At 38.3% G+C, this 22,443-nt stretch overlaps 1 protein-coding gene across 1 annotated transcript; it reads left to right on the top strand.

Moving 5' to 3' along the window:
- Positions 1 to 19: 19 nt before the first annotated feature.
- Positions 20 to 20,693, top strand: SLC35A5 (solute carrier family 35, member A5). Its single transcript, XM_010852751.1, has 7 exons — positions 20 to 257; positions 1,097 to 1,242; positions 6,012 to 6,110; positions 7,438 to 7,571; positions 10,238 to 10,305; positions 16,597 to 17,377; positions 19,015 to 20,693. The coding sequence occupies exons 2-7, from the start codon at positions 1,116 to 1,118 to the stop codon at positions 19,081 to 19,083; spliced, it is 1,278 nt and encodes a 425-aa protein (XP_010851053.1). The 5' UTR covers positions 20 to 257; positions 1,097 to 1,115; the 3' UTR covers positions 19,084 to 20,693.
- The last annotated feature ends 1,750 nt before the right edge of the window (positions 20,694 to 22,443 follow it).

Here is a 22,443-nt window from a genome sequence, read left to right on the forward strand (position 1 = left end):
TCCGGAAGCGTAACACTGGGCGCGCCTGCGCAATGGGCGGCAGGTCCGGTCATTCCCCATCGGATCGTTATTGTGCTTTTTGTTCCGGAATAGGAGGGTCTTGTCCAGAGGCCTATTCGCCTTTCTTTTCCTCTCATAGATCCCTCGCCTATGGACCCTAAAAGCTGCCGCTGCTGCTGCTGTTGCCGAGCGAGACAGTTATTGTCTCAGCTCTAGGATGTGCGTTCTTCCACTAGAAGCTCTTCGAAGGGACCGAGGTAACCGCGCCCCCCGCGCCCGGGGCAAAGAAGTGCGCGTGCGTTTGACGGGAGGGCGCCGCAGAGCAGATCCCTCTTGCGCATGTGTGACCAGAAGGCGTTCCTAGATGTTGGAGAGAAACCTGTCCTTACCGAGGAGGGGAGATATCTCTTTGGCCTGTGTAGGCTTAGGCCCGCTAGGGTTGCGGGTGTTGTCATTTTCAACCCGTCTCCCATCAGTTTCCCAGGTCCTGTGCGCTGTCTTAATACTAGGTTGGTTTGGGCAAGTTAATTATCCGGCCTAGAGTTTAGTAGCGTAAATATATCTAAAGAAGGCCTTAGAGTCATTGATATTTAAGTTGTCTTCTACTTTCAACAGTAATTCAGTATAAATTAACAGTAGTGTTTCGGATATTTTCATTTGCTCTTTATGGCAACGAAATCTTACCCAGCAAGCGCTTTTTCATCCTATGGAAAGACGCTGCTGAGGAGAAAAATACAAATCTGAAATTATCTTCTAGAGCAAAGTTGCTCATATGAAAGTTCAAGCATTGTTTTTCTGCAGAATTCTGCAGTCCCAAAGTGTCCTTCTAAAGTGTCCAGGTTAGAGGACAGCACTTCTAACTTGGCTCTTGTCTTTACTGTCTAAGGAGTTGCCCCCTCTGATCAGAGATTTGATAAAACTGACTCTTTGATTTCCTTTCCCCTGGTTTCTCTTGTACTCCTCAACTTTTGGTTTAGGTATAGCCATAGCTAGACATCTAAAAAAATTCCTTTTCTGTTCTTCACAAATAAGTGGTACTAGTATTATGCTTAATCTGCCAGCATGGTTGCTGATTGAACTTATTATTCTCTTTAAGGGAATTAAAAAACAGTGGAATGGAAAGCAGTTGTGGTCATCCCATGTTAAGCGCCTCGTCAGCAATGTATACATTCCTGCTGGGGGCCATATTCATTACTTTAAGCTCAAGTCGCATCCTACTGGTAAAATATTCAGCTAATGAAGGTAAGTTAAGATTTGGAATATGTATGGAGCACTTTCATCTAACTGCACATTTTCTTGTTTTTAGTTTCCTTGTGTATAAAATGGGAATAATACTCTTAAAAGTTGGCCACCATCTGGTGGCTCAGATGGTAAAGAATCTGCCTGCAAGGTGGGAGACCCCAGTTCAGTCCCTAGGTGGCGAAGAGTCCCTGGAGAGGAGAATGGCAACCCACTCCAGTGTTCTTGCCTGGAGAATTCCATAGACAAAGGAACCTGGTGGGCTACAATCCAGGGCTACAGTCCATGAGGTCACAAAGAGTCTGACAGGACTGACTTCACTTTCATTTTTAAAAGCCCTCTGCTTCATGTAAATGATAAAACATGTTTAAATATGATTCTTTACTCTTGCATTCCTTACCAAGAAAAATTTTTGATGCTGAGTAAAATTTTTGTCAGTTAAGTACAGATCAAAACTTTTGCAGAACAGATCATAACATCTGACTGTTGCTTCAGTCAGCAAGTGTTTCTGAGCCTATAGCAATATATAACTTATTTTGAAATAGAAGATATATTTCATCACCTGGCATTTGTAAGGTACTATTTTAATTACATTATCAGTGGAACAGTACAGGTTATTAGTTTTGGTAAATACGTACTCAAGAAATCTTTTATTATTCCTGATGTAAAAATTTATATTTTAACAGCTTAATTCACACTGAGCTAAATGTTAGTATTAAGGTTCAAAATGCATAATATGTAGACCTTATTCTTAAGAATTCACAGTTTATTAGTAGAGAAAATATATGTAAATGCATCAAGAAAATACAGTATAATTGCAGTTCTATACCAAAGATGCAGAGGTAGTTTAGAGTAGAAGGTGATATATTCTCTCTGAGAGAGCGTGACGTGGACTGCAAAGAGATCAGGGAACACTTCCCTGGTAAGGTGACAGTTGACTTACAAGAAGACAAGGTGGGCAAAGGTATTCAAAACAGAAGCAGCAGCCTGTAAAAATTGACAGATGTATCAAGAAGCAGGGTGGATTGTGAGAACATGTCATTCAGAATTACTGAGAAAAAATTTTAAGGACTTGGAGGAGGGGAGGAAGGAGTGCTTGGCTAGAGAGGGCAGTGATCACATAGTTGATCACATAGGCCATGCTAAGGATCTGACACTTTATTCTCTAGGCTGTAGATTCTGGGGGACAGGGAGTACTTGGAGAACTATAAACAGCTGGGTAAAATGAGAAAGACTGTTACAATAGCTGGCTGAAGACAAGACTAAAGGAAAAGAGAAGTAGCCAGTTGGGGAGTTATTACAAATTCGAGCCACAGATGATGAAAACTAATGAAGGATTTTAAAGTAGGAGTAGAGAAAAGAGGATAGATTCAAGAAATATTCTAAACATAGAAAACACAGGACTTGAAAATTCCCTGGTAGTCTGGTGGTTAGGACTCCACTTTCTCACTGGCAGAGGGCCCTGGTTCAATCCCTGGTTGACGGAACTAAGATCCTACAAGCGGTGTAGTGTGACCAAAAAAAAAAGACAGGACTTGGAGAGTGTACTGAATGTGGAGACTGAAGGAGATGGAAGTATTGGATAGCTCACTCAGAGGTTTCTGGTTTAGATGCCCAGTAGACTAATGATGCTCCCAATTGAGATGGAGACCAAGGAGGAAGAGGAGATTGGACAGAGCTCATAGAGATTAAAATTTTAGCTCTTGTACCTCACATGAGGCCAGGAGCTGTGTCCTGCAGTGTCTAGCACTTCACACATGTCAAGGAACTGCCAGTGTAGTGAATAAATAGAAGATAGTTCTTCATGTGGATATATTTGGTGAGCATTAAATGTTCAAGAATACAGATTTGGAAACATTAATATTAAATTGACATTTAAAACTTGATGAGAAGAGGGCTCATTCAGGGTAAGCACACAGAATGAGAAAATAAGAGCCAAGGATAGAAATCTGAGGAATGCCAATGGTTAACAGGCATGTGAATACTCAGAAGGACCTTAAGAAGGAATTAGAAAGATGAGAGAACTAAATGCACATAACTTGTAGAAGGGAGTTTGAAGACCAGGGGGAGAATTGCAATATCAGGATGAGATAAGGATTAAAACCTGCCCTTTGGAATTACTAATTAGAAGGCTCAGGGACTATATAGTTGGAGTACTGAGGTGGGATCAGAAACCAGACTGTTTGGGGACAAGCTCTGAGTGGAAAGTGGGTATAATGGAGGGTTTTTTTTGAGTTGGTAATCTTGAGCATATTTGTAGGAGAGGAGAAGAAGGCAATTAATAGAAAGACAAAAAAGATACACTGAAGCCAGAGGAAATACTTACTGTAACAAAGCTCCTGAAGAGAAGGGAAGGTTTTAATGGGGAGAATGGATGAATAGTGAGGCCATTGCTGTCCTCTCTGGGACTGAAGAGAAACCAGTAAGGATGAGTGTGGTGTAGACAAGATTGTGAGTGTGGGCAGAAGGTGAGTGGAATGATACCGTGGCATGATTTGGAATCAGCCATGAGAGAAATGCAAGGAAAAAAACAAAACACAAGAATGAGTTGAAGAGCGGTGACAAGAGTTTGAAAGTTGTGGTCTGAGGCCCTCCATTTTTGTGTGTGCATGTATGCTCATGTATATCATGCTAGAGAATAATGCAAGTATTGTTGGAGGATAATAGAATGTGATTTCAGTCTAGCTTTGAGCTCAGAAAGGGAGGGAAAGATGTTCTTAGCTAAGCTTTTAATGATGGACGAAGTTTAAGAGGCAGTTAAGTAAGTTCCTGTAGTACAGAACACTTAACTGCCAGGCATAGGAAGATGACTAACATGGTCCCTGTCTTATTAGAAGCTTACATTTTAAGGGTAAGACATACAACATAAAAAATAAACATAATACAGTGTTATAAGCACTGTTAAAAGATTTATAGGTAGTTACCCGAAAACTGGGTTCATCTCTTGATAGGTGTTGAACCAAAAGATACAACCAGGCCAAAGGTCAGGAGAAGAAAGGATTTATTACTTGTAGCAAGTAAGGAGAACACCTGAGAGCTTTCCCAAAGCAGTGTCTCCCCAAACAGCAAAATTGAGGAAGTTTTAAGTTAAGCTGCATTTTATGAAGGGGCTTGGGTTATTGACAGAATCCAAACTGTAGCTGACTGAAGTTGCGAGGGGCAGAAGAGATCAATATCGCCATCCCTTAGCTTCTGGTTGATCTGGTGGTTGAACACCGCAGTGTCATCTTTACCATTGAAACTGAACTGGGAGTCTTTATAACCGATATGGTCGAATATCTTATGAACTGATATCTTTACTGATATCTTTATGACTGATATGGTCAAATATCTTATGAACTGATATCTTGACTGATAATAGTTTATTCCTACATCCTTTTGTTTCCATAAGATTCTTAATTACTGAGACCTGTTCAGAGATAAGCATTGTGGCCAAGTTTAGGTCACAGATGACTTAAGCTAAAAATGGCATCTCATGTCAAGAGAGCCATGCCTGTTCTCTTTCTCCAGGGACCCCCAACTTCATCTGCTTACAGTAGTGCTACAGGATTGGAGAAGAATAAAGGATTGATTATGCATGGGTTGAGAAGGTCAGGGAAAACCACAGAAAAGAGGAAGCAAGGATGTTCTGGGGAGAAAGAATGTTGAGTTGGCTTTTTTCCTTTCTACTTGGCCAGTTTGGTTTTTTCATATGACAACCAAGGGAAACAAAGCAAATATTTTTTTAAAAATGCATGCCTCAAAGTAGTACTGGATAAAATTTATGTTTGTCCTTGGTAAAATTATCAAACAAGTTGTTTGTAAGCATTTGGAAAAAAGAAGTAACAGCTAGGTCAATATGTACTAACCAAATCTCATTTCCTAATTAGATTGACTTGTAAGTTGGGACATCTCTTCCTAATGTGTCAGTGGGTTTGGATGTGTCTGAGAGCGTGTTTGTCCACTCCAGAGCCCTGGGCCAGTTGCCTCTTGCCTCAGGCTGCTTTCTTCTTGTTACCTCAACATCTGTTTGTCCCAAAGTGCCTAACAAATAATGTTTTCCATGTGGACCGTGATATGAAACAGATAGGAAACCTCTGAGTTAGGGAATATCACAGAATGTATGTTGGTTTAAGCAAGGCACATAAGACACATAAGAGGAACCGTGAGCTGGGTAATAATTCAACTACGTAAGTTGATAGTTGGTTGATGAGTCAGGCCCTGATTGTTAAGTAATAGTCCATTTAGAAGGTGCTCTCTAACACCATACCACAAAGCTTTCTTTGCTGGTAGCCCTAGCCCCCTCAGCACATTTTTCAACAACTTGAATGAAAACATTAGAGATGTAGTTCTCAATTTCAAAGATAATAAAATACTGGGGTAGGACTAACTAACACATTAGGTGCATTGACTCAAACATCGGAAAGAACAAAGCCAACTGGATGAAATTTAATGTAACCAGTATTAAAATCTAACTATTAAGTTTAGAAACAACTCTAAATTATTAACCATTAGTATATGTAAGCATTATATGGGTTTCCCTGGCGGTTCAGTGGTAAAGAATCTGCCTGCCAATACAGGAGATGCAGGTTCAATCCCTGGAAGATTCCCCTGGAGAAGGAAATGGCAACCCACTCCAGTATTCTTGCCTGGGAAATCCCATGGATAGAGGAGCCTGGCAGGCTATAGTCCATGGAATCACAAAAGGATCAGACACAACTGGGCAGCTAAACAACAACAAACATTATATAGACCAAAATTTATAGTTAAAAAATATTTCTGTTTCGTTTCAGAGAACAAATATGATTATCTTCCAACTACTGTGAATGTGTGCTCAGAACTGGTAAAGCTGGTTTTCTGTGCGCTTGTGTCATTCTGGGTTTTAAAGAAAGGTGAGTCTTGACATGGTACTATATAACTGGTTAAAAATCAGAGAATCAAAAAATTTTAGAACTGAAAGGAACATTTTTATGTCAGTTAGCCTAGTCCATTAATTGTATATATGAGGATGCTAAGATACAAATAGAAGTATGATTACCCATGTTTGGCAGGTAAGGAACAGGCTCAAACAGAAAGTGTGAGGTGGTGCTGGGTAGGAGGGGGCAGAGCCCCAACTGTCCTAGCGTCCTGTCCACTGCTCTGCCTCTTGACTTGTTCCTGTGGTGTGTCCCATAGGGAGTTAGTTTGTATCCAAGTTCAGAATCATCTAAATTGCTGCTGTCTAACTTGATATGTAGCATACTGGACAGCCATCCTCATTTCCTTTAGGGGAGGCGGCATACCACTTGGAAGTTAGAGAAACTATATTCTGGGGCAGATTATTTTACTTTTCTGAGTTCCAGTTTCATTAGCTATCATATAAGAGTACTAATCCTTCCTCACATCTAAAGCAAGTAGCTTTTTGTGGCTATTAATTCACCAGTTATTGAACCTTACCTCTCTACTACTTTGGTCTGCCTTCCCACATCAGGTAAACAGAGAACTTTAGACTGCCAAAGGCTTGCCCTGAAAGATGTCTTTTCATTTTCTAAAGTTTCAGTCTGTGCGACGTTTCTAGTTGGTAGAATACATTTCTTATCTCATAAAATGTATGTGTCATTTACTAGGGCTTAAATTTAAATTGACTTCTATCTTTTTGTTTTATTTTACATTCTCTGTTACAGTACCTTCCTAAGTTTTTGGAATCTTAGAGATAGGATAATAACTCATACTAGGATGAGTAAAAGTCAATTTTATCTACTCCCGTCTATTTAAGTTTTAGTTAATATCTCCCTTTTGTGATTCCCTCCCCCTCCTCCCCTCACACAGCCCGGCAGGGTAAAAAAATTCCAGCACAAGTGATTGATTTTTCTTTCCACTTAAAAATTTGAACTTGTTGATCTCTTTTGGCTTTATGCTCAGAGTAGTAAGAGAAACTGTAAAGGTATCCTGAGTTGCATTCTTCAGTGATACATCTATCTCAGGTTAGCAGAAATTAAGAAAATCGTAATTCCTAAGGTGTTGCTGATACCAGTGATGGACACAGTGGTGGGATGAAGAAAGACAGTAATGAAATCCTGTGTTGTCCTTGATTTCTCAAGACTAATAGTCACTTACGAAAACAAATTTGTTAAGCCTCTTTTAAAGAATTGTTGTCAGGAGTTGATATAAGTTACTTTCTCTAAAAGTATGTGCATTCTTATCAAGGTTATATATTTATTGCTGTATTTCTTTCTCCAGAAGATCATCAAAATAGAAAGTTGAGATGTGGTTCCTGGAAGGAATTCTTTAATTTCATGAAGTGGTCCATTCCTGCCTTTCTTTATTTCCTGGATAATTTGATTGTCTTCTATGTCCTTTCCTATCTTCAGCCTGTAAGTAAATAAAGACAAAGAAAATAACACTGAAAAGACAAGAGAAATGAATCCCAGAACTAACCTTTTTCTCTTTTTTAATTGTTTTCCTTACTTTTGTTAGTTTCTCATTGCCTCACTGGCCTTCCTGAGGTTTTACCAGAATCATCTGAGCACAGCCAATCTACTTGCCAGACTCTCCCACTGTGAAAGATAACTGTATTACACTGTGCTGACTGATCTGAAGGAGCTGCTTCCTGATCCCTGGATCTAGAGCCATCTCTGTGTAATCTTAACCTATCTGCCTAGTTTCTGAGCCATCCTGTGGTCATGCACCTCTAATGCTAATCTCAATACCCAGGACCTCCAGGCTGATTCTGTTGTTCAACTCAGAAAATTATATTCTCAGTGTACCGCTCTTATACTTGTTTTATGTGGTTTATATGTATTCTATTGGTATGATTTTCTTTTTGTGTTAGTCCTGTCATTTAACCAACAAGTTGTTTAAGGGTAGAGATTCTATCCTCCCAATCTAAATGCTATCCATGACTGATAATACTAGAAATGCTTCTTATCTCTCCTGGCATTCCCTGTGCCAATTTAGAGAGCCACTAGTAATCAGAATTAAACTTTGGTCTTTTGCTTTTGGAGCAGAAAGTGGCAACCCATTCCAGTATTCTTTGCCTGGAGAATTTCATAGATAGAGGAGCCTGACGGGCTACAGTCCATGGGGTCTCAAACAGTTAGACACGACTGAGTGATTAACACATACTTCTGCTTTTACTTATTATTCATTTGGAATCACATGTATTTTTTTCTCTCTATAATTTTATTTTATAAAATGAAAGTTTCTGTTGCTGCATTTAACAAAATGTGTTTTAAAGAGCAAATTCATTCATTTTGATTATAAGTAGGATTTCTGTTGACACTAATCCTGTGTTTGAAGCCTCTTTAGGTATAGCCAAATCAGTTTGAGAGTGGGGTGAAAAGGAGGGTGCAAGAAGGCACTGAGGTAGAGAACAGGAGTTTGATTCTTTTGCACAGTTTAGAAGATTAGAACCAGGCAAAACCAAACTGCTTGATAAAAATAGAATAATGTTACCATACTAGCCCAAAGGCAAGGACCTGGGCCAGAACCCCAGAGCACCTGAGGTTCCTTTACCTGTGGTCCATTTTATTAGTAAGTTCATTGCATCTAAACTGTGTCCTCTTCTAAATTCTTTCACTTTTGTTTTTCAGATCTGAGAATTCCTGTACCCAACGACATAATTTTTCACATTCAACAAGTATATGTTTGTTGTGTTTTGTTGGTATCTAACAGACTAGCTCTGAATTTATACCGCTTTGCTAAATCCCCAGTACTGAAGCAAGATTGCAGCTTCCTGTTGTTACAACTTATTGCTTTGCTCTTCCTTCCTCATCGCTTACAACCACAGATACTACAAAATAAATCCCTTGGCATTCATATTCTGTGTATTGCTGTGCCCAAGCCTAGTGGGAAAGAATTAGAGATGCATGGCAGTTTGGGGGCAAAGAGGTCTGATATTTTGTTTATTCTGTACTACTACCTGGACAGAGTAGATACAGGGCCCCAGGCCAGCGAGCTGTTTCATTGTGGACCTTTGCACTGCTGTTACTGTGACTGATCAGAGCCACCACTTTCCCCCTTACCAGCCACATACTTTTCTCATCTCCTCTTACTTGTCTCCTAACCAGGAGTTTGCAAGCATTCATCTACAGAGAAAACCTTAATGGTTCCCATAAAAGTAGAGTGGAAAAAGAGCAATGTTGTATTCTTGGAGTTTTTGCTGGTTTTTATTGGATTTACTCATTTCTCTGATTCAGCTGTTTTTTAGTCATGTTTACTGGTTGTATAGATTGTGGAAACTCTTTAGGGTTTAATCAATGTAAAGTGACAGGAAGAAGGCAGTAGGACTTGTTTTTAAAAATAATTAACATTGTCAGATCCAGTTATGAGGATAGTGATAAATTTCATACTTTCTGGGCCAAAATGTACATATATTCAGATTAATATTCTCATATGTGCAATTTTACTAAATTCAGAGAAACAAACCTTTATAAAAATCTGGCTAGCACCTTTCTAATTTTTTCCATTGTTCAGAACAATGGGAATAAATCCAAAGGACTGTCAAGTATGAGTTTGGTAATGAATCACTGATATTGAATCACTGTAGTTCAACCAAGTAAATTGATTTCATTCTAGAACATTAAAAATGCTTAAAAACCTATACCTCTGTCTTCCTAATGTATAAATGAGCCTAACAGTACTTGCCTTTTCTCTCTACCCACAGAATCAGCGTTAAAAGACTATATAAATCTCTTTGAGAGCTTGAAAAAGTATGCTTTATAGTCATGGTAACTATTATTTCTGGACTTAAACCTTTAGAGTTTATAAGTATTTCCAGATCTGCTCTTACAGATTATTACTCAGGCATTTGCTGAACTTCAGCACATTTTCAAAGCCTGTACAATGATTTGATCATATCTGCATAAATTCAACCAGCAATAAAAATAGAATTTAATCCTCTAGTGAAGTAGTTGCCCTAATAACCCCTCTGGGTTTTGACCAAAAAGCTTTTTTTGTCAGGTGAACTTGCACCAAGCTGGGAGATTTCTGAGGTCAGTGCTTTGTTTGGATTGTAACTCTATCTTCTCTTTCTTTCTAGGCCATGGCTGTTATCTTCTCAAATTTTAGCATTATAACAACAGCTCTCCTATTCAGGATAGTACTGAAGTAAGTAACTTGTTGTGAAAGCATATATCATACTTTAAAGTGGCACCGCCTTGTTTCAGATGATATACCCTCTGAATCCCAAGGCCGGGATTTTATTGCTAATTGGCTTTGTGTATTGGGCAGGTTGTCTAACCCATCTGGAAAGCAGTTGCAATTCACTGTTTGAAATGTTTTTCCTTAGCATCTCAAAAAAAGAGACAAATGACTGGATTTTAATTATTTTAATTTTTAGTGCCGGATTTTCAACAAAGAATTCATTAGCTTTTTCTTTTTTTTTTAACAGAATCTCTGTACATTAATAGGGAACCAAGAAGTTCCTAAAATTAATGTATTTGTTATTTGGAGTTTGGAGATGATAAAAAGTGACAAATTGTCTTTATTAAAGTCCTTGAGATAAGTATATTATTTAAGCTGTAACTGGCAGAGGATTTGCATCACATTTAAATAGTCTCTGCTGCAAAGAAAAGGCCAGAATGTCCTAAAGTGATACAGGATCTGGGTACTTAACTCCGGTTTAATTTGTTGTTTAATGATGGTGGTGATGATGGAAAATAAAATAACTTTTTGTTATATTTGTTGTGATTGTTTTAATTTTACATTTACTTTCTGTTTTTAATTTCTTTCTCAGTGTACTGTGACAGAGTGTTTTCATAATTGATGTGCACAGAAGGGTGAAAGGCTTGGTACATAGGCACTCAGCAGTTATTTGTGGAATCCCTTGATGCATTCAGTTTAGAAATTATATGATATTCTTGAAAGATTTTCTTTTACCTTGAGGAAGCATTCAGTTTAGTGGTTGATGTAAGATATGGGGAAAAAAATGAACATAGCATTTCAACCAATTTAAATGTTAGAGTAACTGAAATTTGCTTTTTGATTACTTTCTTCATTTATGAATTGTGAGAATAATTCAGTCCAACTAATAAGTAAAGAATGCTAATCCAAAAACATTTTATGGTCTTTAAAATCAGCGTGAATGTCACTTAGTAGGATAAAAGTTGGCTTCTAAGGAGATATATGTAAGCAATTATATTTTTATATTGAGTCCTGTGATAAAATTGAGATTCATTTCCATAAAGGAAAAACTATTGGCACTGACACACAAAAAGGTTCACTATTAGGGGAGCAATGGTTTCAAAAACATGCATTTTTTTGTTTTGTTTTGTTTGAGGTTTTTTTTTTTACCTTTAAGTTAAAAAAACGTTTTCTTCCTATGAAATGATAGTTTATGCGTATGCATGGTGTTAACTATGTAATGCATAAGTATTATGCAAAAATTACATTAATTTAAAACTGATTTTCCCAAAGAGAAGGTTAAAAGTATGTTATTGCCTGGCTTGAGATTGGCCAGTAGCTCTAGCTGTGTCCAGAGTTGGTTGGTTGTTTTTTTTAGTGACTCCAGAGCATGAGCAGGGCCATCGGCTGAGGTGAGGGCCACTTGGAAAAGCCCTGCCCAGGGTGCTCTGACTGCCATGTGGGCAGCTATGCGGGGAGGCTCTCCATCAGGCAGTGACCAGAAAACCCTAGGGCCTCCACAGGGCCTCTCCGCCCTATTTTAACTTAATCCCGTAAGGACCACTAATGGTAGGTGCAGTTAGACTGGGCCTGCCTGGAGCCCGGAGCCACTAAGCATTTTGCAGCCTTTGGGCAGCTCCCCTTGGCTGCAGAGGAGGGAGTCTAGGTGAATAGGCTGGGGGCAGAGGGGCAAACAACATTATGAACTATTGTTCAAACTTTTTTTTCATGTATTTTACCTTTTAATATTCAAAGCAGTAATATTGATTCTTAGGCATTTGTTAACTTTGTTGTTAGTATCTCTGTTTTTTTTTAAGCTTTATATTTTGTTTTGGGGTATAGCCGATTAACAGTGTTATAATAGTTTCAGGTGAACAGCGAAGGGACTCAGCCATACATAGTATGTGTATCCATTCTTCCCCAAACATCTCTCCCATCCAGGCTATACAGTAGGTCCTTGTTGGTTATCCATTTTAAATATGGCAGTGTGTACATGTCCATCCCAAACTCCCTAGTATCCGTTCACTCCATCCTTTCCCTCTGCAACTGCAAGTTCATCCTCTAAGTTTGTGAATATCTCTTTGTTTTGAATACTTAGAAGTTACTTGGTAAAGAAACAATAAATCACTCCATTTTTATTATTTCCAGGAGCTTTAATTTAGTTCCCAGAGTGAATCTTAGTTTGAGTAATTCACAAATCAGCCCTGAAGTTACTTGAAATAGTAGAGCTAAAATATGATAATAAACCTAATAATGTATTTTATGGAAATACCTTTTAAGTATTACCTGTTAATACATTTTAAAATCAATTTTGTTCTGTTTTGATCTTTTTATTGGTGGTAATGTATATTGCTTGATTTCCCCTATGTAACTTGATTTTTGTGACTCTTTGATGGTCTTTTGCAATAAAATTTTGACCTAAAAATAGTTTGAGTTTTATCCCAAGTTCTTAATTTGTTTGCCATAAATAACTCATTTAGAATATTGAAGATCTTGTCTTATACTTGACTCTGGCAAAGCCATCAAATACCTTTCCCATACAGGTAAAGAGTATAAGGCTATACAGGTAGGAAAAAAATAAGTCCGATGACTAATGCAGGAATATACTTGTAAGAATTTGAAAGTGAGAAAAAGAAAACTACCACTATCCAAATGTCTTATTCTAAATCCCATATGAATGCATAGATTCCCTCTTTGAAGTATAATTAATGATTCAAGTGGAAATATGATGAGCATGCCTCAGAGCCCCATTGGTTTGCCCTTAAGGCTTGGCAGAGTTGTATACTCTTGTTTGCTAGGCTTTAGGGAATAATATCTCAACCTGAACATCGAGATTTGGGAACAGAACCAGGAACAGCACTTTCTTTTACCTAAAGAATGTGTATGAGTTTTTCTGATTTCTTCAATGGGCAGGGAAAAAAATTATTAAAAAACATATTTTGAAACTTTCATAGGTATCTTGGAAGCGTGGTAAACTTTACTTTCAGAAGTAGCAGGAAACACAAAAGTGCCACTCAGTAATATAAGCATTTCCCCAAAACCATTCATTCCCATGATAAATATTTTTTATAAGTTCTCATGATAAATATGTCCCTGGTCATCCTCTGTGCTAATTAGAAAGGTATGATGTATGGTTTTTTGAAAAAAGTTATTTTTCCACTTAAATATTTTCTTGCTCTGCCTTGGTTTACCACCAAATATGGTGTATATATGTATTTTGTGTATATGTATGTACGTATATATACACACTTTAGAAAATTTAACTTAAGATATGTGAGTTTTCATTCATCATTCCTTTGATGAAGAGCTAAGGCCTTTCCTTTATGTGTATCTGGGATTTGCTGATGGGAGTTCTTTGGCTTCTTTCTTGCTTGAACCTACCTTCATTATACATCATCCATGGTTTCCAGTTCCAATTTCTTTAAAGTGAAGCAAGCCTTAAAAATATTTTTATAGTAGATTCTTTATTATTCATTCCCCAATCTTAAAACTCACCTGCACCTAATTCAAAGGCAGTTTTTTTTTAAATCTTGTGATTTGCCTAAAGCTTTCAAGTTAGTTTTCATAAAAATAGCAATCCTTTTCTTTCACACATAATTTATGGTTTCTATAATCATTAAAATATATGATTAGAATAATGAGCTAACCTGGCAAAAACAAGTTTTGGAACTGACACTTGTTTTGAGCAAAAAGTTCACTTGGGAGGAGAGGCCCTCAGGTTCAGCAAGCAGCCTTCCAGTCAGGAGCGGTCAGCTCCACACATCAATCTGAATGTCTCACAGAGCAGTGGAGAGGTCGGTTGAGTGTCTACTGTTGGTGTTCTGTTTCGAAGTTGTGTCTGACTCTGCAACCCCATGGACTGCATCACACCAGTCTTCCCTGTCCTTCACTGTCTCCCGAGTTTGCTCAAACTCATGTCCATTGAGTTGATGATGCCATCCAACCATCTTATCCTCTGTTGTCCCCTTCTCCTCCTGCCCTCAATCTTTCCCAGCATCAGGGTCTTTTCCAGTGGGTCGGCTTTTTGCTCAGGTGAGGTGGCCAGAAGTATTGGAGCTTCAGCTTCTGCATGAGTCCATCCCCTAAACTGAGGAGGACTCTTCTGGGCATAATCAGTCATCATTTCTAAGAGTGCAGATTCTCAGCTCACTTTACAGAATAACTTAACTGTTATATTTTCTTTGCTGAAAATCTATTTTCAGCCTAGTCCTTAGTAATTTTTAACCCCCAGAACATTCCTGAATGAGTTATTATTTATAGCAGTTACCATTTAGCTTGTATAAGGCTTTACTTTCTTAGGTTCTTTTTTCTCAGTGTCAATATTAGTGAAAATCTATAGCTTCTAAAGGACCTGTAGAGTATTATCATTGCCTCTTTTACCTTGATGTGTAGTAATTGCTTATATGATGATTCTTATAAATTAAGCACTTCATCTGTGTCTTCAATTTCCATCACATTAGCTTTCTACCACTGAAGGTGTGCCACTTGCACCTTCAGAAATGTAAGTGACTAGTTAACAGTTTCTGACCTCATGAAGTAGGACTATGCTAGTCCAGTCACGAAGTGCTAGATCTGGTTATTTGAAAGTGTCTGCACAAGAAGACATATGATATGATCAGATAGTGCTGCTTTTGAGACTGTGTAGTTAGCAGTTTCACAGCATGAAACTCTATGGAAGCATTGGTAAGATCAAACACGTATCCTCATATAGTCATACTGGGTACTCAGAATTGTATTGATACATAAGAATTGCATTGGTCCAGGAGGAGGACTTAAGAAAACCATAACTCGGACTGCTTCCTTGCTCTCATGAATACATGACTTAGGGAGGTCAGTTAACCTCTGAGAACCATTTCCTGCCCTAGAACAAACTGCCTGACCCATGGTAGATGCTCAACAAATGCTGCAGAATTCTTCTAGTTCTCACCTGTTGCTTTACACATCTGCCTTTGTTTATGTTGCTCTATTCTTGGTATCCCTCTTCTTCATCTGACTGACTGATCTTCAAACTTGAAGGTGTTGTCACCTCCAGAAGCGTCCTTGGCTGTTCCCACCTGACTGCCATCCTCCTCTTTCCTTAGTCAACATACATTCTTTTAGCCTTTGCATAGACTCTTGCCTCTGCCTGGATATATCACCAACTCTCTTTTCACATGACAAACTTCAGTTTATTTTTCATCTTTCAGCTTAAGTGTCATCTCCTCTTCAAAGTGATACCTGATTCTATTTACAGACTCAAGTGTTCCTTCCTCAGTGTAACCTAGTTGTTCTGTGCATCACATGTCACACGTTATATTGTCATCATTTAGGTATGACTCTCCCTATTAAAGTATAAATTCTTAGAGAATGGAGACCAAGTCTTTTTTGTCTTTGCAGAATGCCTGGCACATAGTTGATACTCATTAAGTGTCCGTTAAACTGAATTTAGAAAATGGAATAATAATCATTACATCCTCTTTTTCTCAAAATGTGTTTTTGGACAAAGTAAATAAATACTTTGTCAACTGAAACACTAAAAAATATATATATATTTTAACTTGTCTTATCCAACAGTAGTTTGGGGGGTAATGCCTTATGATGAGGCTATGGATCAGGGAGCTAGCTTCCTCCTTAAATCATTTCTGGATCATGAATACTTTTGAAAATTTGACAGAGCTTTGAAGGGTCTCCTGGAGAGGGTGGGGAAGGCCAGAAATTCACCTGTGTATTATAGAACCTTTGGCACACACTGTAAGAATTCACAGAAAAGTTCATCACATTTTCTTCCAATTCATGGAAACTTGATTAAGAATTCCTGCTTTAATGTACTTTATTCCCAGATAAAAAGTGATTGTACCAAACAACTAAGATCAGCTCTCAAGGTAGAGAGGAGACTTGGTTAAACATAAAAGTTCGAAGGAAATTTACAATGTGAAGATCCCCTGAAGGAGGAAATGGCAATTCACTCCAGTAATCTTGCCTGGAAGATTCCATGGACAGAGGAGCCTAGGGGAGGTTGCAAAAGAGTCAGACATGACTGAGTGACTAAACAACAGCTAGGAGAAATGACTGGATGGCCTTAAGGGACAATTACTCTAAAAAGTGAATAAAAATAACAAGTTCAAGAAGCAGACTCACCCAACAGGTTTCCTTTGAACTTGAATTGTAGAGAATGCTAGCAAAAATGATGTGGTTCAGGCAACCAAGTACTCAAGTAATTAAGTGTTCAATAGAAACAGTTGATGTGGGAGGGGAGAAAATGAGTAATTAAAAATCTCCTTTCTCATCTTTGAACAGGAGGCATCTAAACGGGATACAGTGGGCTTCCCTCCTGATTCTGTTTTTGTCTATTGTGGCCCTCACTTCTGGGACGGAGACCTCACAGCATAGCCTGGCAGGACATGGATTTCATCATGACGCCCTCTTCAGCCCATCCAATTCCTGTCTTCTCTTCAGAAGTGAGTGTCCCAGGAAAGACAATTGCACAGCAAAGGAGTGGACATTTTCTGAAGCTCAGTGGAACACGACGGCCAGAGTTTTCAGTCACATCCGTCTTGGCTTGGGCCATGTTCTTATTATAGTCCAGTGTTTTATTTCTTCAATGGCCAATATCTATAATGAAAAGATACTGAAGGAAGGGAACCAACTCACCGAAAGCATTTTCGTACAGAACAGCAAACTCTATTTCTTTGGTGTTCTTTTTAATGGACTGACCCTGGGCCTTCAGAGCGGTAACCGTGATCAGATTAAGAATTGTGGGATTTTTTATGGCCACAATGCATTTTCAGTAGCCCTTATTTTTGTAACTGCATTCCAGGGCCTCTCGGTGGCCTTTATTCTGAAGTTCCTGGATAACATGTTCCATGTCTTGATGGCACAGGTCACCACTGTCGTCATCACAACGGTGTCTGTCTTGGTCTTTGACTTCAGGCCCTCCCTGGAGTTTTTCTTAGAAGCCCCATCAGTTCTTCTCTCAATACTTATTTACAATGCCAGCAATCCTCAAGGTGTGGAAAACGTACCTAGGAAAGAAAGGATTCGAGATCTAAGTGGCACTCTTTGGGAGCGCTCCAGTGGGGTAAGTTTGTGAGGATGCTGCTGCTTCCCAAATTCAAAGCATGGTTATACGAGAAAAGAAATAGATCAGGGCTGTTTTATCACAGGATATATCTGATCTCTGTGAGTTTAAAAAATCATTCAACATTTGCTGGACTCCTTGTGTGTAAGGGCTCATGATAGTACTGTCAGGGGTTGAAAAAAATTATAAATCAGAGTGTCAAGGGCCTTATCCATTAGCTGTATCATAGAATATTATAGAGTCATAGAGCCAGAGATGCTTCATAGGTTATCTTGTCTAGTCTCCATAGCTTTACAATGAAGAAACAGACTCTAAGAGGCTTACTGTGTGACAGATATTAAGTGAAAGAGCTTGTAACAAACCCATGAGGTCTGACTCCTTATCCATTCATTACTCTTCTCACTCCACCATAGTTGAGGAAAAAAACTTCTTTGATAAGAAAAGTTGATCTTCAACATTAGTAGGTCTTGTTAAATGTATCACTAAATTGAAAGCCTAGCTCTTTCCGTTTCTTGGTAGTTACTCATAAACCAGAGGGTTGCTGAAGGACATGCCTTGTTTATCTCACTAAGAAGCTGGTCCCCAAAAGAATCTCTGCAGGTTGACCAAAACTGTTTTCTAGAAAAGTACACATGCAGTTATTCTGAATATTCTTCTAAGTGCTTATAATCGTTTTAGGAAGGTCTGCAATGGCACCCCACTCCAGTACTCTTGCCTGGAAAATCCCATGGATGGAGGAGCCTGGTGGGCTGCAGTCCATGGGGTCTCAAAGAGTCGGACACGACTGAGCGACTTCACTTTCACTTTTCACTTTCATGCATTGGAGAAAGAAATGGCAACCCACTCCAGTGTTCTTGCCTGGAGAATCCCAGGGACGGGGAGCCTGATGGGCTACCATCTATGGGGTCGCACAGAGTCTGACACGACTGAAGTGACTTAGCAGCAGCAGTGATCTTTTGGAGGCTCAAGTTAGGAGTTAGATGTATGTTTAAATAAAACATAAAATAGAGTCCTCTATCTAGGTTTAAATTTACAGTTCTCATGAACACAAAAGATAGTTCACACAATGAACATACTTCGTGTAATAGTTCATACATACAATGAACATTTTACTCTGAGAAAGTTAGCTTATTGTTTATTAGAGTTCATGGTAGAACTTCCCTCATTAATGCCTCTGACGTGATGATACGACAGATTCTTAAGATGGAAAAACTATAAGCCTGCTCTGATCTCAGTCAGAGTATAGATTTATAAATTCTGTATTCTTTTCCAAAAGTCTAATAACACCGTTTGCCCTACTTTTTTAGGTAAAAGAAAATGAATTTAGGTAACACCTAGTTTATACCTATTTTTGCAACCTTTAGTCATTTCCCTTCAGGACCAGCAGAGGGCGCGCTTTACTTTGCTCTTGTTAACTTTGAAATTCAAATACTTAGAAGTGCATTCCAATTTTTATGATCTCATTATATGTCTAAAATTAACTTTCCAAGAATAAGTATTTCATTTCATTTAGCCAGATTATAGTTTAATTAAATAAGATCCATGATTTGTTAGTAAGGGTTCTCATTAGTAATCATTAAAAATGGAGCATTTCTAGTTTTGTCCTAATTAATTACTGATTTCATGTTTCCTTTTAGGATGGAGAAGAACTGGAAAGACTTACCAAACCCAAGAGTGATATTGAATCAGATGAAGATACTTTCTAAGTGGTACCCAAATAGTTGGCAGCTATCACAAACATTTTCACTATGTGTGATAATTATCTTTTCACTTTGATAAACCAAGAACATTTCTAAAGCATAAAACTCTTTGCATATATCTAACCATTCCCAAAATAATTCCAACCAAAGCTTAGAGGACCTAAAGGCTAAAAAGTTCTAAGGAACTGACGTAAGAGTAATAGTATGGAGACTGCATTAATGACATGGTACTTAGTACATTGTGGGCTTACCAGGTGACACAGTGATAAAGAATCCATTACAGGAGATGCAGGTTCGATCCCAGGGCTGAGAAGATCCCCAGGAGTAGGAAATGGCAACCTGCTCCAGTACTCTTGCCTAGACAATTCTTTGGACAGAGGAGCCAGGTAGGCTATAGTTCATGGGGTCTCAAAGAGTTAGACGGGACTGAGCACACACCCAAACACTTAGTAAGTCAAGATACATTTGCAAATTATTTTCCTCCTCCTCCATTCCAAAATAAACTTGTGATAATCATGTTAGCTTTACCCTGTAAGTATACAAATAGAGATCAGTTTGCTAGATTTTCATAATTGTGTGGTTCTGCTCTGCATGCCATAGTCTTCCCTTTTTTATCATTATAAATATCACTTAGGTTGTCCTTTGAATTTTGAGGTCATGGAGATAGTCATTTTGTAATTAAAAAGCAATGTGACTCTTTCTAAAAAATTTGCTTGAAGGCCACAACATTGATTTGAGAATAATGTAGTCTGCTAAATATTTTGCCAAAGAAACAAAATTTTCAACAAAAATCTCAGAATTTTAATTTTTAGGAATTTTCAGGGAATTTTAGTTTTAGTGATTATCCTTTGATGTTTTTCTATACAAAAAAGCTTCAATTTAGGTGAAAGTTGGTTTCCAGTCCTCAGTTATCACTTGTATTTTACATCAGTTAAGCCAGCTGTGATGGGTTTTTTCTCCACAGTTTGAGCATGTCACTTTTGGATTATTCTATTTCAGAGAACTAATAAGCTACTTTTATTAGTTATTAAATAGAAGTTATGATTATTATATGTATTTATAGCATATTCTGTTCCTAAAGGTTAAGCCACTGGCTTCAGATCCTGCCAGACTGTTGGTAAGACTAGTGCCGAAGACTTCCTTTTAAAAGAGTCACTTTGCAAACAAATGACTTTTACTGAACTATGAATGGTGTTACTCTAAAAAGAGGAAGGCTAGTCATAAATAAAGCACTTTATAGTAACTTATTTCACACTTAAACTGCATGGTATTTTTAGAGGTATTTTTGCATGCATCCAATTGAGTCTATGAGTTAGAAGAGTCAGGTGATAGGTAATTTAAAAATGAGGAAACAAATGATTTGCCCAAGACTGTACAGCTGGATGGCGATAGGACAAGAGCTGACTTTAGCTAATAGGCTTGTGTGTTTACAGAGTACTATACTGTAAATATGAGCTTTAAGGTACCATTTTCATACAGTTTGTATGTCTTTTTTCCCCCTAATTTTCATGTAGATAAATATAAGATGATGCTATTAATCCATCTGTGATAGCCAGAATAATATGAATGGCAAGAGTTGGTGGAAATTTATAAATAAAATAATTATTAAATCCTTACCTTGTGTTGCCACTTTGTCATATGAGGTGGAATACAGAGTATTTTTAATTTCAAAACTTTTAAAACTTTCTCTTCCAGGAGATCTTGATTTCTGAGAATAACAAAATTCTTACTTTAGTCATAGGTTTTCCATCAGAGTACTGTGAGCAGGAAGATTACCTTATTATGGCAGTTCACTTTAAAGTTGGCAAAGAAAATCAGTTCTAGGAAGACCTCACTTTGAAGAAATATAGCATACAAAACATACTTATGAGACAGATAAAATTCCAACAATATTATTTGTGAAGGTATTGCCTATAGAATATATTAAATAGCAGATTCCACTAATTCATAGAGATTGGTTTTCTCATTCACAGTTACTTTTTTTCACCCTCCTTTTCAGGAAAGCATTGCTTGCCTAAAGTAAGGTTTACTTGTGCTAACTTACAAATTAGAAGGAAGGAGCTGGAACTAAATAAAATGTTAAGTTCTGATGTGGATGCACTGGAGTATAGTTGACTCTCAACACGGTTAACCTTCATGGGTCCACTGACATGCAGATTTATGGTACTATATGATCACTGGTTGAATCCTCAGATACATAACTGAAGAAATGAAGGGCAGTCTGTGGGACTTGAGCATCCTCAGCGTTTGGTATCCTCAGTGGGCCCTGGAACAAATCCCCTGCAGATGCCAAGGAACACCTGTACTTTGTGGGTGCTACTGTTTTAATAATAAGAGAATAATTCTCTTCATACCTTCGTAAGGTACGAAGTTTATAGATACCACATCCTATCATCTTGGATGTTCCTGTATCAAGTGCATAATCTGAGAAGAACGAAGGTCATGTGGAAAAAGTAGACTTCTTTTCTGTTTGAAAGAACAAGTTAATGGCGTAATGCTTATTCTCTCCTTATAAGAAGACTCTTCTAACAAATGGTACTTTCCAACAATGGAGAAGGCCCTCCTGAAGAGTGATAGAGAGGAGTAGTAAACTCTCCATCACTGAAGTGTTAAGGAGAGATTCTATCAACCGGATGATTCAGAAGTGATTCTGTCATTGGTATTGTATAGAAGTTGGACTAAGTAATTTCCAAGGTCCCTTCCTATTTTTAGATACTCTTCTAAGCAGTTATGACCTACAACTAATGCGCTGAATCTGCTCTCTCCATAGTTTTTGAGTAGTCTTTGGTTGGACCACAAGTATGTTCTGCAGTGAGCTGATTCCAGCTTTGTCACTGGTCCTAGGATCAAACTTCTATCCAGGAGTGCACCTAATCCCTAGGGGAAGCAGAGTGTGGCCATTGGTTGTAGAGGGAAAGATGGCTTAGACCCAGAATCCCAAATCCTTGGCCAGCCATGTCCTGCCAGAGGTTTTCAAGGTCCATATGCAGAGGAGACTAAGGAAAGAGTTTCTTGTTTATAACTAAGGCTTTCTGTGCCTGAATCCTCATGGGGAAGCAACAGCTTGGAGCTGAGTTAGACCATGTGCGGCTGCAGGGAATCCTGCTCTTGTACAGGCCCAGCCTTGACCCAAAACACACCAGGTCCTCCTTGGCAACCTCTCCTTTACTTAAGTCCTGATTTTTCTTGCAAACTCTTACCATTCTAGTATGGAGCAGAGGTGGAAAAAGTCAAACCCAAAGGAAAGAGAGTTGTTTTCCTTCTCTAAAGCCTAGAGCAAACTTTCTGAAATTGAGTAATATATTTGTTGCTGTTGTTTAGTCACTAATCCGTGTCTGACTCTTTGTGACCCATGAACTGTAGCCC

This window comes from Bison bison, unplaced genomic scaffold, assembly GCF_000754665.1.
Source record: "Bison bison bison isolate TAMUID 2011002044 unplaced genomic scaffold, Bison_UMD1.0 scf7180017864314, whole genome shotgun sequence".
NCBI classification, from domain to species: Eukaryota; Metazoa; Chordata; class Mammalia; order Artiodactyla; family Bovidae; genus Bison; species Bison bison.